Raw genomic sequence first — 19,218 nt, forward strand, 5'->3', positions numbered from 1 at the left:
ATTTCCTTTCCTTCCAGGCTACCTTTGGTTACCTAGGCATAGCTGGAACGAACTTTCTGCTATCAGCCAGTGCTAGTCACACAAGATAAGAAAGGGAGAAAAAGCTAAGAAACTTCAAATGACGTGGCAGTAGAGTCAACACGAGGACTCAGAAGACCATCACCTCAGAGTTTCTGCCATGCTAAAGCAGAAGTTGGAGGCCAGTAACTAGCAGTGTACCCTGGGGTCAGTACTGGGTCCAATATTTTTCAACATTTCCATTAATTAATTCCATGATGGGGCAGAGTGTACACTCAGCAAGTTTGCTGATGACACAAGCTTGGGAGGAGTGGCTGATACACAGGAGATTGTGCTGCCATCCAGAAAGACCTCAATGGGCTGGAGAAGTGGGCTGAAAGGAACATCACCAAGTTCAACTAGTGGAATTAAAAAGTCCTGCACCTGGGGAGGAACAAGCGCATGCGCCAGTATATGCTGGGGGCTGACTAACTGGAAAGCACCTTTGCAGAAAAGGATCTGGGGGTCCTGATGGACACCAAATAGAAAATGAGCCAGAAATGTGCCTTGGTGGCCAAGAAGGCCAACAGTCTCCTGGGCTGCATTGAGAGGAGGGTTACTGATGGTTGAGGGGGGAGAGAGATGGGGCTGCTTAGCCTGGAGAAGAGAAGGTTCAGGGGGATCCCATCAAGGTGTACAAATGTCTGGAGGGAGGGTGTAAAGACATACGTGGGCTTTTGCCACTGGCGCCCAGTGACAAGAGGCAATGGGCACAAATGGAAACACAGGAGGTTCCTCCTGAATATCAGGAAACACTTTTTTACTGTGAGGGTTATGGAGCAACAGCACAGGTAGCCCAGAGAACTGGTGGGAGGTGGGGAGGGCAGCCCTTGGTGCTGGCTGTCCCAGAGGGCTGCTTCTGCTGCCGCTTTTCAGCCCGCAAGCAGACCCTTCAGCCTTGCCTCCCCTCTCCCACTGCATTTTGGGACTTTCTTTGCTTTTCTGTTCCTAGTGCCAGGAATACTCAGGTGCTTTGAACATCTCTCTTGGCAGGACATGGCATCAAGTGCTGAGGAGGCTCTGAAGCAGAGCAGCTCTGCCACGAGGGCCACCACCAGTCAGGCAGGGTGGCAGGAGGCAGCAGCAGATCACACATGCATCATCTGCCTGGGTGAGATCAACAACACCGCCTATGTCGTCGGATGCTTCCACACCTTCTGCTTCGACTGCATCCGGCAGTGGGCTGCCAGAAGACCTGCATGCCCACTCTGCAGGAGGCGCTTTGGCCGCATCCTGCACATGGTGAGGGGGGATGACGACTACCAGGAGTACGTGGTCAGCTTATCCCGCTGCCGGCAGACAATCCCGGCTAGGGAGCGGGTGCGCAGCAGATTGCCGGAGCAGCGCTACCACCTGCGCCCAAGGCCCAACAACAACGAGCGTGCCACTGGGAGAAGGGGGCCTGCAGGGAGGGGCCAAGAGGTGCAGGGTAACGCAGCTCCAGGGCGCTCCAACACCTCTGCCCGTCAGGCTGCAGGGGAGCGCCCGGCCAACCCGGCGGATAGACCCGTTCACCGCTATGACCTGCGGTCGCTGAGAGAGCGGCTGTTAAGTTTCATGGCCAGTCAATAAAGATGCAGAAGCATTTCAGGTGTGTTTTTTTCAAAACCGAAAATGCCAGCTACTGCGGGGAATGATTTCCAGCTTCCCCACCTCCCTCTTCCAACCCCCAGGGCAGAGCTGTCCAAGCCCCTTGACCATCAGCTGGGCCACCTGTCCTGAAGGCCTGCAAAGCCGGGTGCCATGGACAGAGGCCATGCTGACAGCCCTGTCCCTGCTGGGTCCTCCTGCCAGCACCTCCGCACCCAAATGGCCCCTGTCATCCTCCAGTCACAGCCCTCTCAGCCTTTCTCTGACAACTCCACAACATCAGCCCAGGTCCTCCAGCCCCAAGCCCCATGGCTATGGCTGGGAGGCATGACAGGGTTGCTTTTCCCTTCTGGGGACAGGCTGCCTGCTTCCCAAAAGCAATTGAAGGGGAATGAGGCCTGTCTGTTGATCTGCATACCTTCGCTTCGTCCCGGTCAGGATAGCAAAGCTTCAAGCCCAGAGCTTCCCAGGATTTTGGCAGCAATCCAGAGGCAGACTGCCATTCGAGCTAAGCATGCTTGTGCCATGGGCTGAAACGTGCTTCCCCCGCATCCAGTGGGATCCATCCCAGTCACCTGCCTTTGACTCTTCCCCCAGAAACCCTGACATGAGCTTTGTGCATTTCCACAAGCCCCTGAATGACGGCTTCATGTCCAAGGGGAAACTAGTAATGAGTGGTGTCCTTCAGGGTTCCACACTGGGACCAGTGCTGTTTAATAACTTTATCAATGACACAGACAGTGGGATTGAGTGCACCCTCAACAGGTTTGCGGATGACACCAAGCTGAGTGGTGCGGCTGACATGCTTGAGGGAAGGGATGCCATCCAGAGGCACCTGGACAGGCTTGGGGAGTGGGGGCCTGCAAACCTCATGAAGTTCAACAAGGCCAAGTGCAAGGTCTTGCACCTGGGTCAGGGCAATCCCTGGTATCAGTATGTACTGGGTGGTGAATGGGTTGAGAGGAGCCCTCTGCAGAGAAGGACTCGGAGAATACTGGTGACTGAAGAATTGGATATGAGCTGGCAATGTGCACTCGCAGCCCAGAAAGCCAATCATATCTTGGTCTGCAGAAGAAGCGTGGCCAGCAGGTTGAAGGAGATGATTCTGCCCCTCTACTCTGCTCTGGTGAGACCCCACGTGGAGTACTGCATCCAGCTCTGGGGTCTTCAGTACAAGAAAGACATGGACCTACTGGAGCAGGTCAAGAGCAGGGCTACAGAAATGATCAGAGGGATGGAACACGCATCTCAGTCTCCTGCTTTTGAGCCTTCCCCCAGAAACCCCAGCATGAGCCTTGCACATTTCCACAATTCCCAGAACTTCATCCCAACTTTTGGGCACCCTCAAGAACATCTCCCATAAGAAGAAAGGCTGAGAGAGCTCGGACTTCTTCTTGAGCCCCTTTATCTGGATCACAGAATCACACAATCACAGTATGAATGAGGTTGGAAGGGACCTCTGGAGGTCATCTTGCCCAGCCCTTGTGTTCAGGATCTTACCAGTGTGTACAAATACCTGATGGGAGTGAGTAAAGAGAACAGAGACAGCCTTTTCTCAGTGGTATTCAGTGACTAGACTAGAGGCAATGGGCACGAATTGAAATACGGGAAATTCCATTTAAAGAAAGGAAGAAACGTTTTCACAGTGAGGGTGGTCGCACTATTCTGCGATTTCTGAAAATGACTGGCAGCTGCGTATGTCTATATGTATTCAAAGTTCGTACACAAGAGACTAAGTTGCAATTTGTGGAAAATATTTTAATCTTTGGCCATAATTATTCAATTTTTTATTATGTTGAAGATGCTAGCCTTCCTTTTAAGCTGAAATAGAAGAAAAAGGAGGGGGCATTAGTGCACTTTTGGTATCTTTTTGCTCTCTATGCCTCCTGACTGATCCTACATCCCACTTCCATTTGTACTGTGCTGTGTAGATCATCAGGAAAAAGGAAGGATCATGCTTAAAAGGTAATCTACAGAGTAAAACATAGGAAGAAGTGAAAAAGGACACTTTTATTTTACCTTATATTTACTTTCTCAATCAAACCTTAAAAGTGTCAGGAACAGATTAGCAAGGTCCTGGAAGGAAGAAACGACCTAGCCATGTCTTCCAACCTTTTGCTGTAATAGGAGGATAATTATCATTTTTTTGTCTCTGCCCTTGTACTGAGGAGAAGAACCACCAATACTTTTTCTGTGGAATAATCCTGCAGATACTTTTTCCTCAACTGCATTTTTTTATTGAACTTGGAACTTATGAATCCATTTGCTAATGTGCCCCTGAAAAAATATATTGAACAAAGATTTAGACAACAGCTATTACACAACCATATAAACTGCTGCCGCACATCCTTCTCTTGCACAAGATTTCTTTAGTATCCCCCACAATGCAGGTTCTGAGAAGCTGTATTTCGTGTACTGGCAGCACTGAGCCTTGGTGCCTGTCACAAGGAAGACACTCTAAGCACAGCTCATTTGGTGATCTGACTTCTACCATGGAAGAAAAGCTGCAGCACTGCATAGCAATGGGACAATGTGTGCAGTTGTGACAGTCTCACAAATTATAGTCAATGTCTCAAACATTCGTTAAAGAACTTTGATGGAAAAGATGGCCTCTGTAAAAGTGCTGGAGTTGTGTGAACAGGAAAATGTGGCTGGAGGAGAGGGCCCCACTAGGGGTGGGACCATGCTTCTCTCAAGCCCCAATTCCTTATCTTAAGCGACCATGAGAAGAAGCACAGCATATGTGCCTGGAGGAGGGAGCCCCATGGAGGATGGGACTATGCTTCTATCTTAAGCAGTTATGCCTGCACAGAGAGAGAGGCAACTCCCCAATGACCCACCAAGCCCACTTATTGATTCCAGAGAACCCCAAGAATGTGCACTGCACATGTCGAGACCACCAACTATAAAAGAAGGGAGGACGAGTTCTCGGTGCATGCCCTCCAGAACTGGATCTCTAGGCTGGCTGGACCAACGCTAGACCCTGGACTGGTGAAACCTCTTTCTCTTTCTCTTTCTTTCTCTTTCTCTTTCTCTTTCTCTTTCTCTTTCTCTTTCTCTTTCTCTTTCTCTCTTTCTCTTTCTCTTTCTCTTTCTCTTTCTTCCTTCCTTTCTTCCTTCCTTCTTTTCTTCCTTCCTTCCTTTCTTTCTTCTTTCTTTCTTTTCTTTCTCTCTCTTTCTCTCTTTTCCACATTCCCTGTGCCTCATCCTTTTAAACAGAAACCGTTGACCAACTCTGGGACTAGGAGTGGATTCAGCCGTCCCTGGGCGATTCTTTGAGAAAGAGTCCAGAAGGCAAGGGAGTCCACTCTGAACCTCATGACTCAATGGGAGGGCTCTCCTTCTGACACAGTTTCATGTTCCTTTTTCTGCTTCTTTTTCTACACCTCCCTTCTCTTTTCAAACAGCGGCTTAATGAGATGATGCAAGGTTCACATTCATAAGTTCACTTGTACTTAGGCAAGGTTAGCTTGGCTGAATAAATGTTGATTGTTGTTTGAACTCCCCTGGTGTCGTTTCACCTTAATTCTGACAAAAGAAATCCATGAACCTGAGTCGCTCCAACCTTGGGACACACAGCACTATAGCAAGGTCTTACACTTCCCTGATGGCAGTTGTGTCATTCCCCCTGTGATGTACCTGGCAGTAGGATTGCATGCAGTGGGTGAGGAAAAGGTTGATGTTTCTAACTAACTTAGTTACCTAAATGTTATAGATTAAGTAGAGTTTTCTCCACTTGCTCAGGTAAAGGTAAGAGGTAAGTTAGTGTAAGGGTTGTATCATACAAGTATTACTGATGGTATGAATCATAACACATAATCCATAGTTCTAAACAAGCAAAATGCCTTTCAGAAAGTATAGGGAGATGCAGGGGTGGGGACCGGGGGGTGTCAGAAGGGGAGAACTTGTGTTTTCACAGAATTCTGTTTAGAAGCTTTCCAGTACAACTTAAGATCACCATTTTTTTTCTCTCACTGAGCAAGGTTTGCCTATATTTCCTTTGCTATCCCTTTGCTTACTGCCCATGAAGATCTCAGGTCTTCCACAATACAGGAAAGGACGATGAAAGGGCTGCAGAGCTTGGTGCTCTATTACTCCTGATACCACAGGGTTCAAGGAATTCAGGAGTAGTGATTTGCTGTAAGCTATTGAACTACCCAGAGAATTTTGGCCAAAATTTACTAAACAATAAATCCATTGCAGAGAAAAAATACTGCCCCCACCAGTACTCCTCTACTGCCATCTAACAAACAAAACATTAGGATTTTTTTTCTGCATATTTACATGCTGCCAAGTCTTTGGCTAAACCATAACTTTCAATGGCAAAAGCATCTCTCAATGATATACCTGCTCTTACAACTGAAGTAATAAAATAGTTGACTGCTCACTCTCAGAAATAACACAGACTTGAATACTACAGACAGGTAAGCACATACTTTCCTATCATATATACGAGACAATTAATGTACGTAACTATTTGCAGTCTGAGGGCATTAGAGCGTAAGGAAATGTGATGACTTCTCTATTTCTCACCACGGGCTAAGAATATGTTTTTTGGACTTTTGAAGAACCATAGTGCTAAAAAAGGTATTAAACTAGTTCTTCTTGAAAGGACTTATCGTGCTTTTCCTTCCTCATTTGAACACTGTTTTATACTTGTAACTAATTTCACACTCAAGATCTAACACTACCCTAAGTACACATAGCTGTAACATTAACTACTGCAGCCTTCAGAATATGCTGCTTTTGCTACTGAATAGCCATAAATTCTTTAAGATCTTAACTGCTGCCTTGACACCATTCTGGTACAGAGGCTAAGCAAATAAATAAAGAATAAATAATAAATTTAGTATTAGCCTACAAGAAATGGAGAGGCGAGCTAGCTATAAAATGAGGACACATCAAAGAAACAAATGGCAAAATGATAGCAAAATATGAATTGCTATCTTTTTAAACAACTGAGATGACATGCATTAAGACTCTGAGCTCCACCGCTTGTGGAGGACTCGATTTGAATTTTTTAAAAAATACAGCATATTTCCTGCTCAAAACAAAGAGTTCTTGCTTATAGAAAAAGACTGCTGAAAGTGTCCAGATTTTTAAGGAGGCCTTTAGGAAACGGTCGTTTCGTTTTCTTAAAAAAAAAAAAAAAAAGAAGAAAAAAAAAAGAGTAAGCACATGCCTCTTTCACACAGCCTGCTGCAGGGGCGCCCTCTGTGAGGAGAGGCCGGCGCTGCCCGGTGCAGGACACAGCCGGTTCCAGCTGGTTCCAGCCGGTTCCAGCCAGTTCTGAGGGACGCAGCCCCAGGAAACTGCTGGGCCAACCTGAGAAGCCGGGCGGCATTTTGGGAAGGGTACAAGGCTGCCCTGCCTCCGAGGGTGTGTGTGGCTGTGAGTGGGGCAGTCGGTGGGCCTTAGGGAAACTGTTTGGCTGTAGAACTGCAAGAGCTGGAACAGTTTAACCGCGAGGTCGCTGCATAGTATCACTGCAGGGTACGTATCAAAAGTTGTCGATTTCCTGCTGTGACAAGTGCAAGGATATGTATTGTGTGGTTAATTAATATGCTGGTTCCGAAAATCAGATGTGGCCTTCCAGCTCGTCTTTTTTAAAAATTTCTCAGCGTGTGAGTTGTGCTCTTCGTGGTGCTCCCTGTAAGGCACAGGCATAGACTTACACAAGAAGGCTTCCTAAGGGTCATACGGTTCCTATGAAGTAAGTGAATCTGCTGTCCAAATATAAAGGGCTAACTACAGCAGAAGGGAGGGTGAGAAGGGGAGGGGTTCAAACCTATGGCATCTCTCAGGGTGCTGCTGGCTGTTTTACCTTTCAGACTACGTGTACTGGTCAGTTGATGTGTAACGGAGTGTCTGTGTTTGTACAGCTAAAATGAATATCAGGAAGCACCCAATGAGGTGTAAGGCTGAAAGGCAATACTTAGTAAAGGTGCTCTGTCCTGGTGGTTAGCACCGATTTTGAGCCCTTCTGACTGAGACAATAGTGGACAAACAAGGGCCTAAATGTCTGACTGTATGCAGGCCCAGGAAGACGCATGCCACTGCCTTTGGGGCTACATCTGTCTGGCTACTGGTCACCAGCAGCGTTCCTTAGGGTTCAGTTCTGGGGCCAGTCCTGTTCTATGTATTTGTCAATAATCTGGATGCAGGAGTTGAATGCACCATTAGCACGTTTGCTGATGACAGCAAACGGGGAGGTGCTGTCAACTTTCTTGAGGGACAAGATGCCTTGAAGAGGGACCTAGATAGATTGGAACATTGGGCAATGATTAATGGGATGAAATTTAACAAGAACAAGTGCTGGATTCTGCACCTGGGACAGAGTGATGCCAGGCACAATTATAAATTGGGAAAGGAGTGGCTGGAGAGTAACCCTGCAGAAAGGGATCTGGGAGTGCTGGTTGACAGCAGGATCAACAGGAGTCAGCCGTGTGCCCTGGCAGCCAAAATGGCAAACCACATCCTGGGGTGCATCAAACACAGCACAACCAGCCAGTCAAAAGAGGTGATTATCCCGCTGTATTCAGCATTGGTGCGGCCTCACCTTGAGTACTGTGTGCAGTTCTGGGCCCCACAATTTGAGAAGGGTGTGAAGGCCCTTGAATGCATCCAGAGGAGGGCAACAAAGCTGGTGAAAGGGCTGGAAGGCATGTCCTGTGAGGAGCAGCTAAGGACTCTGGGTTTGTCTAGTTCGGAAAGAAGGAGGCTGAGGGGTGACCTCATTGCTCTCTACAGCTTCCTGAGAAGAAGATGTGGAGAGGGAGGTGGTGATCTCTTCTCCCTGGGATCCTGTGACAGGACGCGTGGGAATGGTTCAAAGCTGTGCCAGGGCAGGTTTAGACCAGACATTGGGAAGCATTTCTTTACCAAGAGGGTGGTCAAACATTGGAACAGTCTTCCTAGAGAGGTGGTCGATGCCCCAAGCCTGCCAGTGTTTAAAAGGTGTTTGGACAATGTCCTTAATAGCATGCTTTAACTTTTAGTCAGACCTGAATTGGTCAGGCAGTAGGACTAGATGACTGTTGTAGGTCCCTTCTGACTGAAATAGCCTAATGTATTCTGTTCTAACTGTGGGTCCCTGTGCAGTCTCTGAGCAGCAATGCCCAGTCCAGTCCTGCCAGGAGGCCATGGCCAAAGGAGGGGCAGGTTGCACAGGACAGCACTGAAGGCTGTGTGGGCTGCACTACCCAGCCCATGAGCTGTGAGTCTGATCAACAGAAGTTGAGGCAGAGTAGCTGAAAGGGCAGGATGAGGTATTTGGCCCCATCAGGAGTAGAGGGGAAATGGATTTTTCTTTGGGCTCTTTGAAAGCAATGTGAGGGTGGCAGTGTCCTGGCTGCTGGTGGGGCAAGACAGGGGGCACTGACAGGGGGCTATTACAGAGCTTGCTAAGGCCCTTAGATGAGCAGGATCAAGAGTGTAAAAGTACACTGAAAAGACAAAGGGAATAATAAAACACAGAAGAAGATGGGAACAGAGATGGAGGGGAAAGGTAACACCCGAGTCTGATTTCTCTGTTTCCCTGATTTGTAAGAAGGAAAACCTCAACCCCTTTACATAAATCTTAGACATAGAAAAAACTATGCCAAACTATGCCAACAGAATTCAAACGTAAAGCCAAGTATTCAGGGCTAGGAAATGACAGGAATGTGGTTGCTTGTGTAATTTTAATTCAGCTGCTTTGTGTGTATGCATTATGCTCACTTAACATATCCTTCAGTCTATTGAAACAGAAATGCTGCTAACAATCCTAACGGCTGGTATGCCCAAAATCTTGAGTCTCCCAGAAGATGGAGAGCACTCATGCCAACTTTAAAGTTGTCCCTCAGCTAGAATTACACAGGTATTGTAGCAAGGAGGAGTTAGGTTCCCCTGAACAGGATGCAGCTACTATAACTATAAAACCATCCTCTCCTTTGTTTCATTTCTCTTCCTCTTCCACTTAAAACCTACTTCTGTGGCTCTTCTTAGAGCCTTATAGTACAAGCCTTCTGTTCCAGGCAGGTAGAGACTTAAGTTTCCACTAGGAAATGCATACATTGCAAGTAATGCAATACACAAGGCTTCTCTGAGGGAGATTTTCCTTCACTGAAGGTTGTCTTCCAAGCAGATCCATCCTATTCATTCAATGAGGTGGGAGTTCTAGGCAAAAAATATCTACAGTCATGTAGTTACTTTATCATAATGTATATGTACACAAGGAAATCACAGTTTGCCCGTGCATCCTCATTTGAGGAATTTCTAACCCTTGAGAGCCTAATGATACAACTTTTCAGTGCAATCTCTGAATGTCCTTAAAAAATCTGAACCATAAAAGACAAACCCCATCCTGTTGCATCATATAGTCCCACATGGGCCACCAGGAAGATGGAGTCACTCGACCATCCAGAGTAACTAGTACAATTTACAGTTTACCACTATTACACAGACAGCACTGGACAGGGGTGAAATGCAGAGGGAGCCTGTGGGTTTCCCTGGTGTGTTCTGACAGCAGAGGAATGACATGCTCCGTCCTTTACCTGCATCTGGAGGAAACGCCTGCCGTGCTACACACACTGCCCATCCAGTTTCACCCATGCAGCCATAAATCAGGCTTTAAATGTGTTGATAAACTAATATGTTCTGAGGGGGAGAAATATTATTAATTAACATTGAATGAACAATTACAGCCCTCACTAAAAACAGTGATAAGGAAAAAAGAATTAAAAATGAAGACTTTAACAAAACAGTACTTTGAAGGAGAAGAAATACTTTGGAGGAAAACTCAGATCTTAAAACTCATACACATTAGTCAATCTAGTATAGGACTCCATTAAATACCACTGACTGCTCTGTGTCAATACAAACTTCTGCAAAATCATAGCCTACAAGTAATTACTAATGTATAAGTGCTTGATTTTATGAAAGGTTGGAACATGACTGCTGGCCATAAAAAGGAAAATTCAAATTGTTTTCTTGGGTTTCATCTTCTCTATCTTAAAGGAAGATTTGATACTTCCTTAGTATAACTGTTGCAGATGCTGGGGAATTACAAGGTGAAAGGATGACTGTAAGTGGTCAGGCTTGCATGCTGTCCCTTCATAGCTGCTGCTGCTGCTTCTTCCATTTTTGAGACAGAATAAGGGGTAGGTGGACTGTTCTAGTGTGGTATCCATTACGCTCCTAATCTGTACTATACAGTGGCGCTTTGAACACATATGAATTGCACCAGGACAGATTTGAACAGTTGTGTCCCCTCTATCACAACCCATTTGACCCTCTCCTCTTTTGACTCCTTTGGTCTATATTATCTTTGACTTGCCAGTTCCAGCTTCTAAACATCAGACTTCTCTGTTCACTGCTCTACCAGTCTGAAGCTTCCTTTCTACCCTCCAGCTTAGATTTTCCTCATCCTAGTGGGGAATCCCACTGATTTAATTCAATCAGTTTCCCTGCCTGTTATATTTTTCAAGCTTCTCTTACTTGATTTTAGCTCAGGGTCTTTATCTGATCTCTATTTCATTCTTGGTTCACTGGTTCCCACTCCTTTGCCTGCCATTTCTCTCTCTAGTCCTTAGTCATGGTTTTCACTTGGACTTCTGTTTTCCCATAGTGTGAAAAGCTGGTCTGAGTTTCTGTCAGGCTGGTCCCAGTCTCAAAGTTGTCTTCTCTCTGAAGCCTGAGCTGCAGAATGGTACTGGAGCAATCTTTAGAGATTTGTAAATTCCCAAGTGTGTGTGAAAAGTAATTTTTTTTCAAAGTTTAGTGTGTTGTAAATTGGACTGACCTGCCAGAGGAATGGAAGACTAGAAGTGAAAAAATTATATTCAGAATGTTTATGGCCAAATTTCGATTTTCTGCTTCACAACATGACAATGTTAGTGCTTCTCAAAGCTTGGTGAAAATTTTCTCACATGGAGAAGAAACTTTGTATATGCTAGGACTTCATTCTTGGTAGCAACTGAAGTCCAGAAACATAGAAACTCTGTGGAAATAGTTGGAAATTCCGGATGTTCTTCCTTGAAGGATTTACAGAAATACACCATAATTTTCTCCAAATGTGACTCTTTCAAACTATCAGCAAAACTCTAAGAAGGAAAACTCAGGCAGAAAATGAACCAGTTTCTTCAAATATTCACAGATTCTAACCAGAAGCTAATTATTCTAAGGCAACCTCATATTCACTAGTGAATGCATACTTCATACACTACAAGCTTTCAGACCCTGAGAAATAAAAATATTACCCTATTATTTCAAAGATAGGAAGAATGGGTACAGAAATCATGGGTGATGTTTGGAATCCGTTAGTTTTACTAGAAATCAGCTTGGTCTGGTTTGGCAGGAGTGATCAAAAAGAAAAATGCTGTATGATTGCTACGACTTAACTCTTTCTGAAAACACAGACCATATTGTCTGTAATGTAAATATGACTTAAAAAACTTTTTTATCAGTATGTGATTTCTCAGATGTGATCCACAGAGGATGCAGTAGAAAAGAAGACTCATTGTGTGCAAGTACAATTTTGCCAAGAAAGGAATGCTGTTGGTTAGGTTTCAGATCCACAATGCCTCTATTGCTACATTTCAAAACTGATAAGTAAAAAAGACACTGGTTTTTTTACAATATTTTTATCATTTTCAGCTGAAAGTGCAAAAATATCTGCAGGGATTTTGGGAAGTAAAGCTGAATGATGTATCTAGATAAACCTGGAGTAATTAGACAGAAATGACAAGCTGACATAATCAGTCTACTGGTGTAAACTGTTCTTTCTGTATGGTCAGAAAAAACACTGTAGGAAGTAACAGCCACTGATAAACCTGACTAAGAAATGAAAGCATTGCTCAGGGCTCAGTATCTTTAAGAAATTCCTGTAGGGGTGTAGTGCCACAGAGCTATGTAGGAGATGTGCAATCTATTTCTGGTGGTAAGACAATGAAATCTTGGAAGTGGGTGCTGGCAAACTAGCATTCACTGGCAGCAGGACAGAGTTAGAAATGTTGGACCATAAGGCATCTCAGGGAATTATGTCATACAGCTGCTTTCAAAAACAAATCTAGTCTTAGTTTGAGAGTACCACATTTACTTGAATATAAGGCAACGCTTAGGTTTCTTCTTCAATTCCAGGAGAAAAAATGGTGAATGTAAATTCCTCTAGAATTCCTCCAGGCCCACCTGATAATGACAGTGATGATTCTTCTAGACTGATGAAAATGCAGACAGAAACCTTGGATTCAGGAAGGAGGATGCCATTTACTCTCTTCCTCTCTTTTCTCTGCTTCATTTATAAATTAAACGCAGATCCTGCAAGGGAAAACGATGGAGGAGTGATCCCACTCACTGAAAGAAGCATGTGTGTGGAGGGGGAGATTTGTGATGAGACAGGAGAAAGGAGGGCAAGGAAAAGGCATAAAGGAGTAGGAGGAAGGAAGAGACACTAAATAGCAATGGATGAGAAGTGAGGGAAGTGTGAGGTGCTGGCTCCCTCGTCTTCAAAGGGAATAAACATCCTCAGTTTCCTTAGTGATTTTGGAATTTACACTCATCTGGTATTAAACCAAACGGCAGCAGATAGAAGGGAGCAGCAGTAGTACCCCAGCCCAGAGCCCTTGGATGAAGTAGTGTCTGCAGGCTGCAAGCTACCAGAGGAAGGATGTCTCTATCCTTCCAGCTATCTTCACCTCCTCCCACATGGAGGCAGTGATGGCTGACAGCGGTGATTACTTTTGAGTCACTGTTTCTTTTGCACGCAGTCCTTATTTCGGAAGGCTACTTTTGAAGATCAACAACCTTTGGAATGCCAGGAAAAAGTATTTATAGTGAGTTTATGCTAATTTATTCTTCTGCGCTTTAATAGTTCTTTTTGGTCCCTTGCTTGTGTTAGCCTCACCCTGAATATTTGGAGAGCACAATAGCGTGTCACATCGGATTTTAGTTTGATAAACTGAACAAACCAATTTTTATTTTTCTACTCTCAAATAATGGCTCTGAGGTTCCCTAAACATTCTTAGAGTTTCTCTCTGATTTTGGTGCAGCTAGAATTCCTTTGCTGACTAGAGCTGAACAAGGGATTGCAGTTCAAATCTTTTCAGTGCTTTATGCAGTGAAATGGGATTTCCCTGTCTCTTACAAGCACGTTTGTCTTTTCTGTGGGAACGGTAGCTCCTAACCAATGTGCGATCAACTGGTACAGATCTGGTTTTGCATGGAGGAAACAGAGGTATTGTGGAAGGTTAGGCAAAACACAGACCCTTGCGGTGCTTCTTGCTTTTCCAGCTCTGTTCTGCTGCTCTTCCAGGACTTTGGGCAGTGGCCCATGTCGATACTCAGCAGGCTTGAGATTCAGACAGCGCAGCCATCTGTTTTTTTTTCCATCTACAGGTATCCCACCGGGAGGTTCAACCCAACACTCCTTTCAGAAGTATTGATACTGCTGCCAAGTTTACAGGTGTTGCCCCAGCTGGCTGGCCGTTCAGGGCAAGGGTGTCAGAACAGGGTTTGGCAGCTCAGTCATTGGCTGTGAATATATGTGCCAGGAACATGCTACTTCAAAGCAGCAAACAACAGTCTTTCTCCTGCACCAACGTGTGCTTTGCCCTGCCTGCAGCCATCCATCTCTTGTTTGATGGTGGCATTGCTTGGTATCTTTGTGAAGTAACAGCCACTGACCTGCTGATAGTTTCTATCAGGCAGCTCTACAGCTCAAGACTGCCTCCATCAGAGTGCCATAGACAAAAAAATGTTCTAAAATAATGGGTAAAAAACCAAAATAACCAACTTAGAGCTGAGCCTCTTGTCATCACCCTAGTCTTCAAGATGAGGTGATTGTGTATTGTTTTTTCCTGTTAATGTCTATGATTTAATCGCGTAGCTTGCTTTCTTTGTACCTGCATGTACAGTTCAGCCTTAGCTGACATATGTCACCATGTTTTTGTATCATACATTAATACGGGGAATAGTAAGACAGAGAATTGATTTCAGTAAGCTTAGCAAGCATATACAAAGGCTTTTTCCACAAGACAAATCATGCTAACTTAATCAAATCAACGTGGAAACTGATCAAAATTGTAAAAGGGTGTAATTGAGACAAAGCTTAAGGCTTAGAGAAAGCTGTCAGACGTGTAGGAACAGTAATAGTAAGTATGGAAGGAAAGCAATCAGTTAGGTGAAGCTTCTACATTTAACTGTAATAATCAATTAACACTGTTTAAATGAAGAATTAAGATGAGAAAAAGATGAACCATGAGATTTACTTGGAGTGATGCTTTCTTTGTCCCTACAGCTCTATTCCCCAATCCAGGATCTTACCTGTCCTAGTACTCGTATTTTATTACTTATAGAGGGCCATGAAATGTATAGGGCATTTCACAAGTCAGTAAAGACACTCTTGGTATCCCAGACAGGGTTGTTCTGGAGATGGTGTTTCTTTGCCCCTGAATCTGTTCACACCTCTGATTCTCAAGTGAACACGCAATTCTTTCCCCCCAGGCTCAGTATGTGTTTGGTTTCTTTTACATTTTTTTCTTTTCAGTCTCAGGGATTTCTGGTTTTGCACCGGTACAGTGAGAAAACATACTTGATGCAAACCAAATTATGTGAACAAGATGAAAGGCAGAGATAGATGGAGCCATCTCTGTGACATCTAAACAAAATACTGTGGACATAATGAAATACTAAAGCATTTGCATTACTGCGTGAGCTTGAGCTGAAAGAACAAAACTGATGCAACAGTTACTCATATGTGGATTTAAAGCCTTAGTTTCTTTGCTCTTGACCTGCCATCAGGGCATGCGAAATGTCATGTGGGACCTCAGAAGCTAGTGAATCTCGACTCCTAGCTACTTGACATTAAGGAATACCTTTATAAGCTGTGTGTTGTTTATGCTTGCCTAGTCTGCATTATTTTTGATCATAGTCTCTTTCACTCTTATCACTCTTATTGTATGGAAAAAAGAACTGTTGTGGATCTTCATCTTTCCCCCACCAACACTGGGGACTGCCTCAAACAGTTTTACTGATACATCTAATTTGACTTTTAGTGGAAACTACATAATGCTTCGTATGTTTCAGAGTTCGCACGTGAAACCCAACCAAGAAATGACACTGGCAGTCCAGAGAAGTAATGCAGCCTCATTGTAACTATGCATGTTCCAAGCATTACTCACAACAAACCTTATACTGTTGCCACTCAGTCTGAAGTTTTTTGTAGCTCAGTGCCTTTGCTTTAGGTTATGAGGTAGTGTGTGAGAAATAGGAAACTGAGGAAGCTGTTGTTTTCTCCCTTGTGAGGCAGTCTACCTTGCTGCTACTGCTAGGAATGATTCACGCGAGGTTTCTTACGCTTGTTTTTGTTTGGAGAAGGTTTCCCTTGATATTTAATTTGTCATCTTTCTTCCCAGGGTTGATTGCTTGTATAGGTCAAAGTGTTGAAGCAAGGGTCTGTAAAACACATGCATGTGTGAATTAAAATAACTTTTGAAAACGTCTGTGCTTACTCTGGGGAGATCCGATTGTTGGGGGAATCCTTTTGCTGTCTTTCATTCCATCCTCTTCCTGGGATACACTCGGTCCCAGGTAGTAGGGATCTTATAAGAGGACAACCAACCTTTCGTTAAAGCAACAGATGTGAACATGCCATTGTTGGTGTTGTCAAGTTTTACAGTGCCGTAACATCCATTAGTAAAACTTGGGTCTTCTCCCATTTTTATGTGGGAATTGACATCTGGTATCGCATTGGTATCTCCCCCTTGCGCTCGTTATAGTTTAATACGCCTCTGGTGGCTACAACATCGCTTAAGCAGGAAAACAGCATGAAAATACCAGAAGCGGTCCTAGAAGTAGCAAGGGGCTGGGCCGCACATTCCACCATTGACATTGTGTAGGAGCAGTTACACCTAACGTTTATCAGTTCGGGAAAACTTGGGAGAGTTAATGGAAGTATTTGCTAAACCTTAGATGAGGTAGGTGCCCAGCGAGGTAGTAGGTGGTGCTGGAGCTTGGGCTACTCTGCTGAGTTCGAAGCAGCAACACACACTATCTATAGTTTGCATGGCACCATGGAAGGACTGAGCCAAAAATAGTAGCATCTGGCAAGCTCACCGTGCTGGCTGTTACCTTGCAGTGCTGCCAGCATGGACGTGCTGGAATCTGCATTTGTAGGGGCAATTTCAGAATGGCTGCTGTGTTTCCTTCCCGTTCAGCCGGTAACGCTGTCGGGTCTGAAGGGCTTGCAGAGCAGGGGGACGCAGGCATGCGTTTCGGACGGGGACCCGCTGCCTCTGGAGTGGGGCGCCCTGCCGCTCCCACCCCCGGGGCAGAGGGCTGGGAAGCTGCCGCAGCCGCGCTCCGGCGGGGGGGCTCCGCGCTGCCTGCCCCCCCCCCCCCCCCCCGCGTCGCTCGGGAGAGCTCACACCGGCTCTCCCCGCCGGGCCGCGGGGCGGACCGCCGGGGCGGGCGCGGGGCGCGGCGGCGGGCGCGCGCGGCGTTACCGTGGAGACGGCGCCGCAGGGGGCGGGGGCGGGAGGAGGCGGCCCGGCCGCCGGCGGCGCACCGAGGAGGCGCACGGAGGCGGCCGAGCCGCCGCGGGCCCCGAGCCCCGTCACCCCTCCCCGGCCCCCGCTCTTCCCCCCCCGCCGCCATTCCCTATTATAGAAGAGCTTCCGGCGGCGTGGACCACTCTGACATCATCCCCCGCACCCCGGTGACGTCAGCGCCGGGAGCGGTGCGTGACGTCGGTGCGTAGGGGAGCGCGGTGACGTGTGCTATTTAAAGCTCCCCGGGCGGAGGATGGAGGCAGAGCGAGCAGGTGCCGCCGCGAGCAGGAGAGGGCTAGCGGCGTGCGGCGGCGTGCGCGGGGGACTGTAGGGCTCGGCTCGGCCCGGCCCGGCCCGGCCCGGCCCGTCCTGTCCTTTGCTTTCGCTTCCCTTCCTTTCCTTTCCCTTCCCCCCCCGGAGGAGCGGGACGGAGGCGCGGGCTGCGCGCGGCGGCTGCGCCTGCCCACCGCGAGGGGACGGGCGGGCGGTGGCGGAGGTGTGAGGCGGAGGCGGGGGATGCGAGCGGGCAGAGGCAGCGGCTGCTGGGCGCCGGAGCAGCCGGGCACCGCCTGACGCGGCGATCGCTCCCTCCCTCCGTCCCTCCCTCCCTCCGTCCCAGCGGCGGGGCTCAGCCCGCGGCCCCGCCGCAGAGGAGCGCGGGCTCGGCGGCGGCAGCCCCTCCCGCCGCCCGCTGGCAGTGACCGACCCGCCGCGCCCCAGCACGATGCCCGCCCGTTCGCCGCAGGAGAAGGCGTGACGGCGAGGAGCGGACCCGCCGCCGCGGGAAGGAGGAGCGGCGCCCCGTATCTCCGCAGCCGGGGGTGGGAGAGCGGGCGGATCGGGGAAGCGCGGCGCCCCGGCGCCCGCGGGCGACGCGCGGCCGCAGCCCGCCGCCAGCCGCCTCACGCCGGGAGCCCGATGCCAGCGCCGGTGCGGCGGCTCGCTCTGCCTCCTCGGGAGAATGCGTCGGTGCCCGCCACGCTGCCGGCGGGAGTGCTAGGGGGAGCGGCGGCGTGGAGCCCTGCGCGCACCGCCTGCCCCATCCCGCTCCGCCTCTGAGGCGCACGGAGCCCTCGGCGGCCGCTCACGTCCCGGCGAGAAGCGCCGCAGCCGCCGCCAGCCCCTCGCGGAGAAGGCGAGGGCCTCCCCGTCCGCCCGCAGGAGGGGACCCGTCTGCCCCCGGAGCCGCCGCCGCCGCCGCCGCCGCCCGCCCGGGGGCCGGAGCCGCTGCCTGCGGGCGCCTGGCGGGGCCGGCGGCCATGGGAGCCCGGCCCGCGGGGGGCGCTCCCTAGGGCGCGGGCGGCCCCGCTCGGCCCGCCGGCTGCGAGCCGGCGGCGCGGCCCCCCGGGCCTGCGCGGCGCGGCGAGCCCAGCGCAGCGGCCCGCCGCCACGGGGCTGCGGAGCTGCCGGCGCGGCGAGGAGCGCCCCGGGGACGCGGCCCGCGCGGCACCGCCGGTGCCCGGCGCCGCCGGCCGCCATGGGGTAAGGATCTCGGGGGGGCCGGCGGGCTGGTGCCGGGGCGGGGGGTGGAAGCGGCTGCCCGCGGGAGCCGTGGCTGCGCGAGCGAGCGGGCGCTGGTGGGTGCGCACGGAGGCGAGTGGTCTTGGTGGCGGGGCGCGCCAGGAGCAGGAATCCTGCTGCGATCGATGCTGTGCATCAGCCGGCTGGAAGAGGAGCGGTGCGCTCCGTGAGGGGCGCACCGCGATCCGCAGAGGTTCGCCTCCGCCGTAGCCACGTCGGATCGCGGGAAGAGCCGTCTTGGCTTTCAGATCCTCCCCGGCTGGTTGAGGGACGGTCAGTCCTGAAAACGACTGCTTTAAGCTCGGTGTGGCAGGGTGAAACTTCAGAGCTGCCAAGGCTCATTTTAACTCTTCTGGAGTCTTCAGAGGATATAAAACAACGTCTGAATTTCCCAGTAAAGTGAAGGAGGCTCTAAGGAAACCTGCTTTACAGCAGGTCCCCTGGCAAACTGGGACATCCGCTTGAGGCTTTAAGGGAGTGAGAAGGAGTAAAATCCTTAAAGCGAATCTGATTGCATCTAAATTAG

General features: G+C 48.6%; 1 protein-coding gene across 3 annotated transcripts in view; it reads left to right on the plus strand.

The window, feature by feature from the left end:
• Positions 1 to 18,522: 18,522 nt before the first annotated feature.
• HOMER1 (homer scaffold protein 1) overlaps positions 18,523 to 19,218 on the plus strand; it is a 106,737-nt gene continuing 106,041 nt past the window's right edge. For all 3 annotated transcript variants that reach the window (XM_069775798.1, XM_069775797.1, XM_069775799.1), the window contains exon 1: positions 18,523 to 18,653. In XM_069775798.1, coding sequence (XP_069631899.1) covers positions 18,649 to 18,653 — 5 coding nt within the window. In that variant the 5' untranslated portion in view covers positions 18,523 to 18,648. The remainder of the gene's footprint in view (positions 18,654 to 19,218) is intronic.

This window comes from Haliaeetus albicilla, chromosome Z, assembly GCF_947461875.1.
Source record: "Haliaeetus albicilla chromosome Z, bHalAlb1.1, whole genome shotgun sequence".
Lineage (NCBI taxonomy): Eukaryota > Metazoa > Chordata > Aves > Accipitriformes > Accipitridae > Haliaeetus > Haliaeetus albicilla.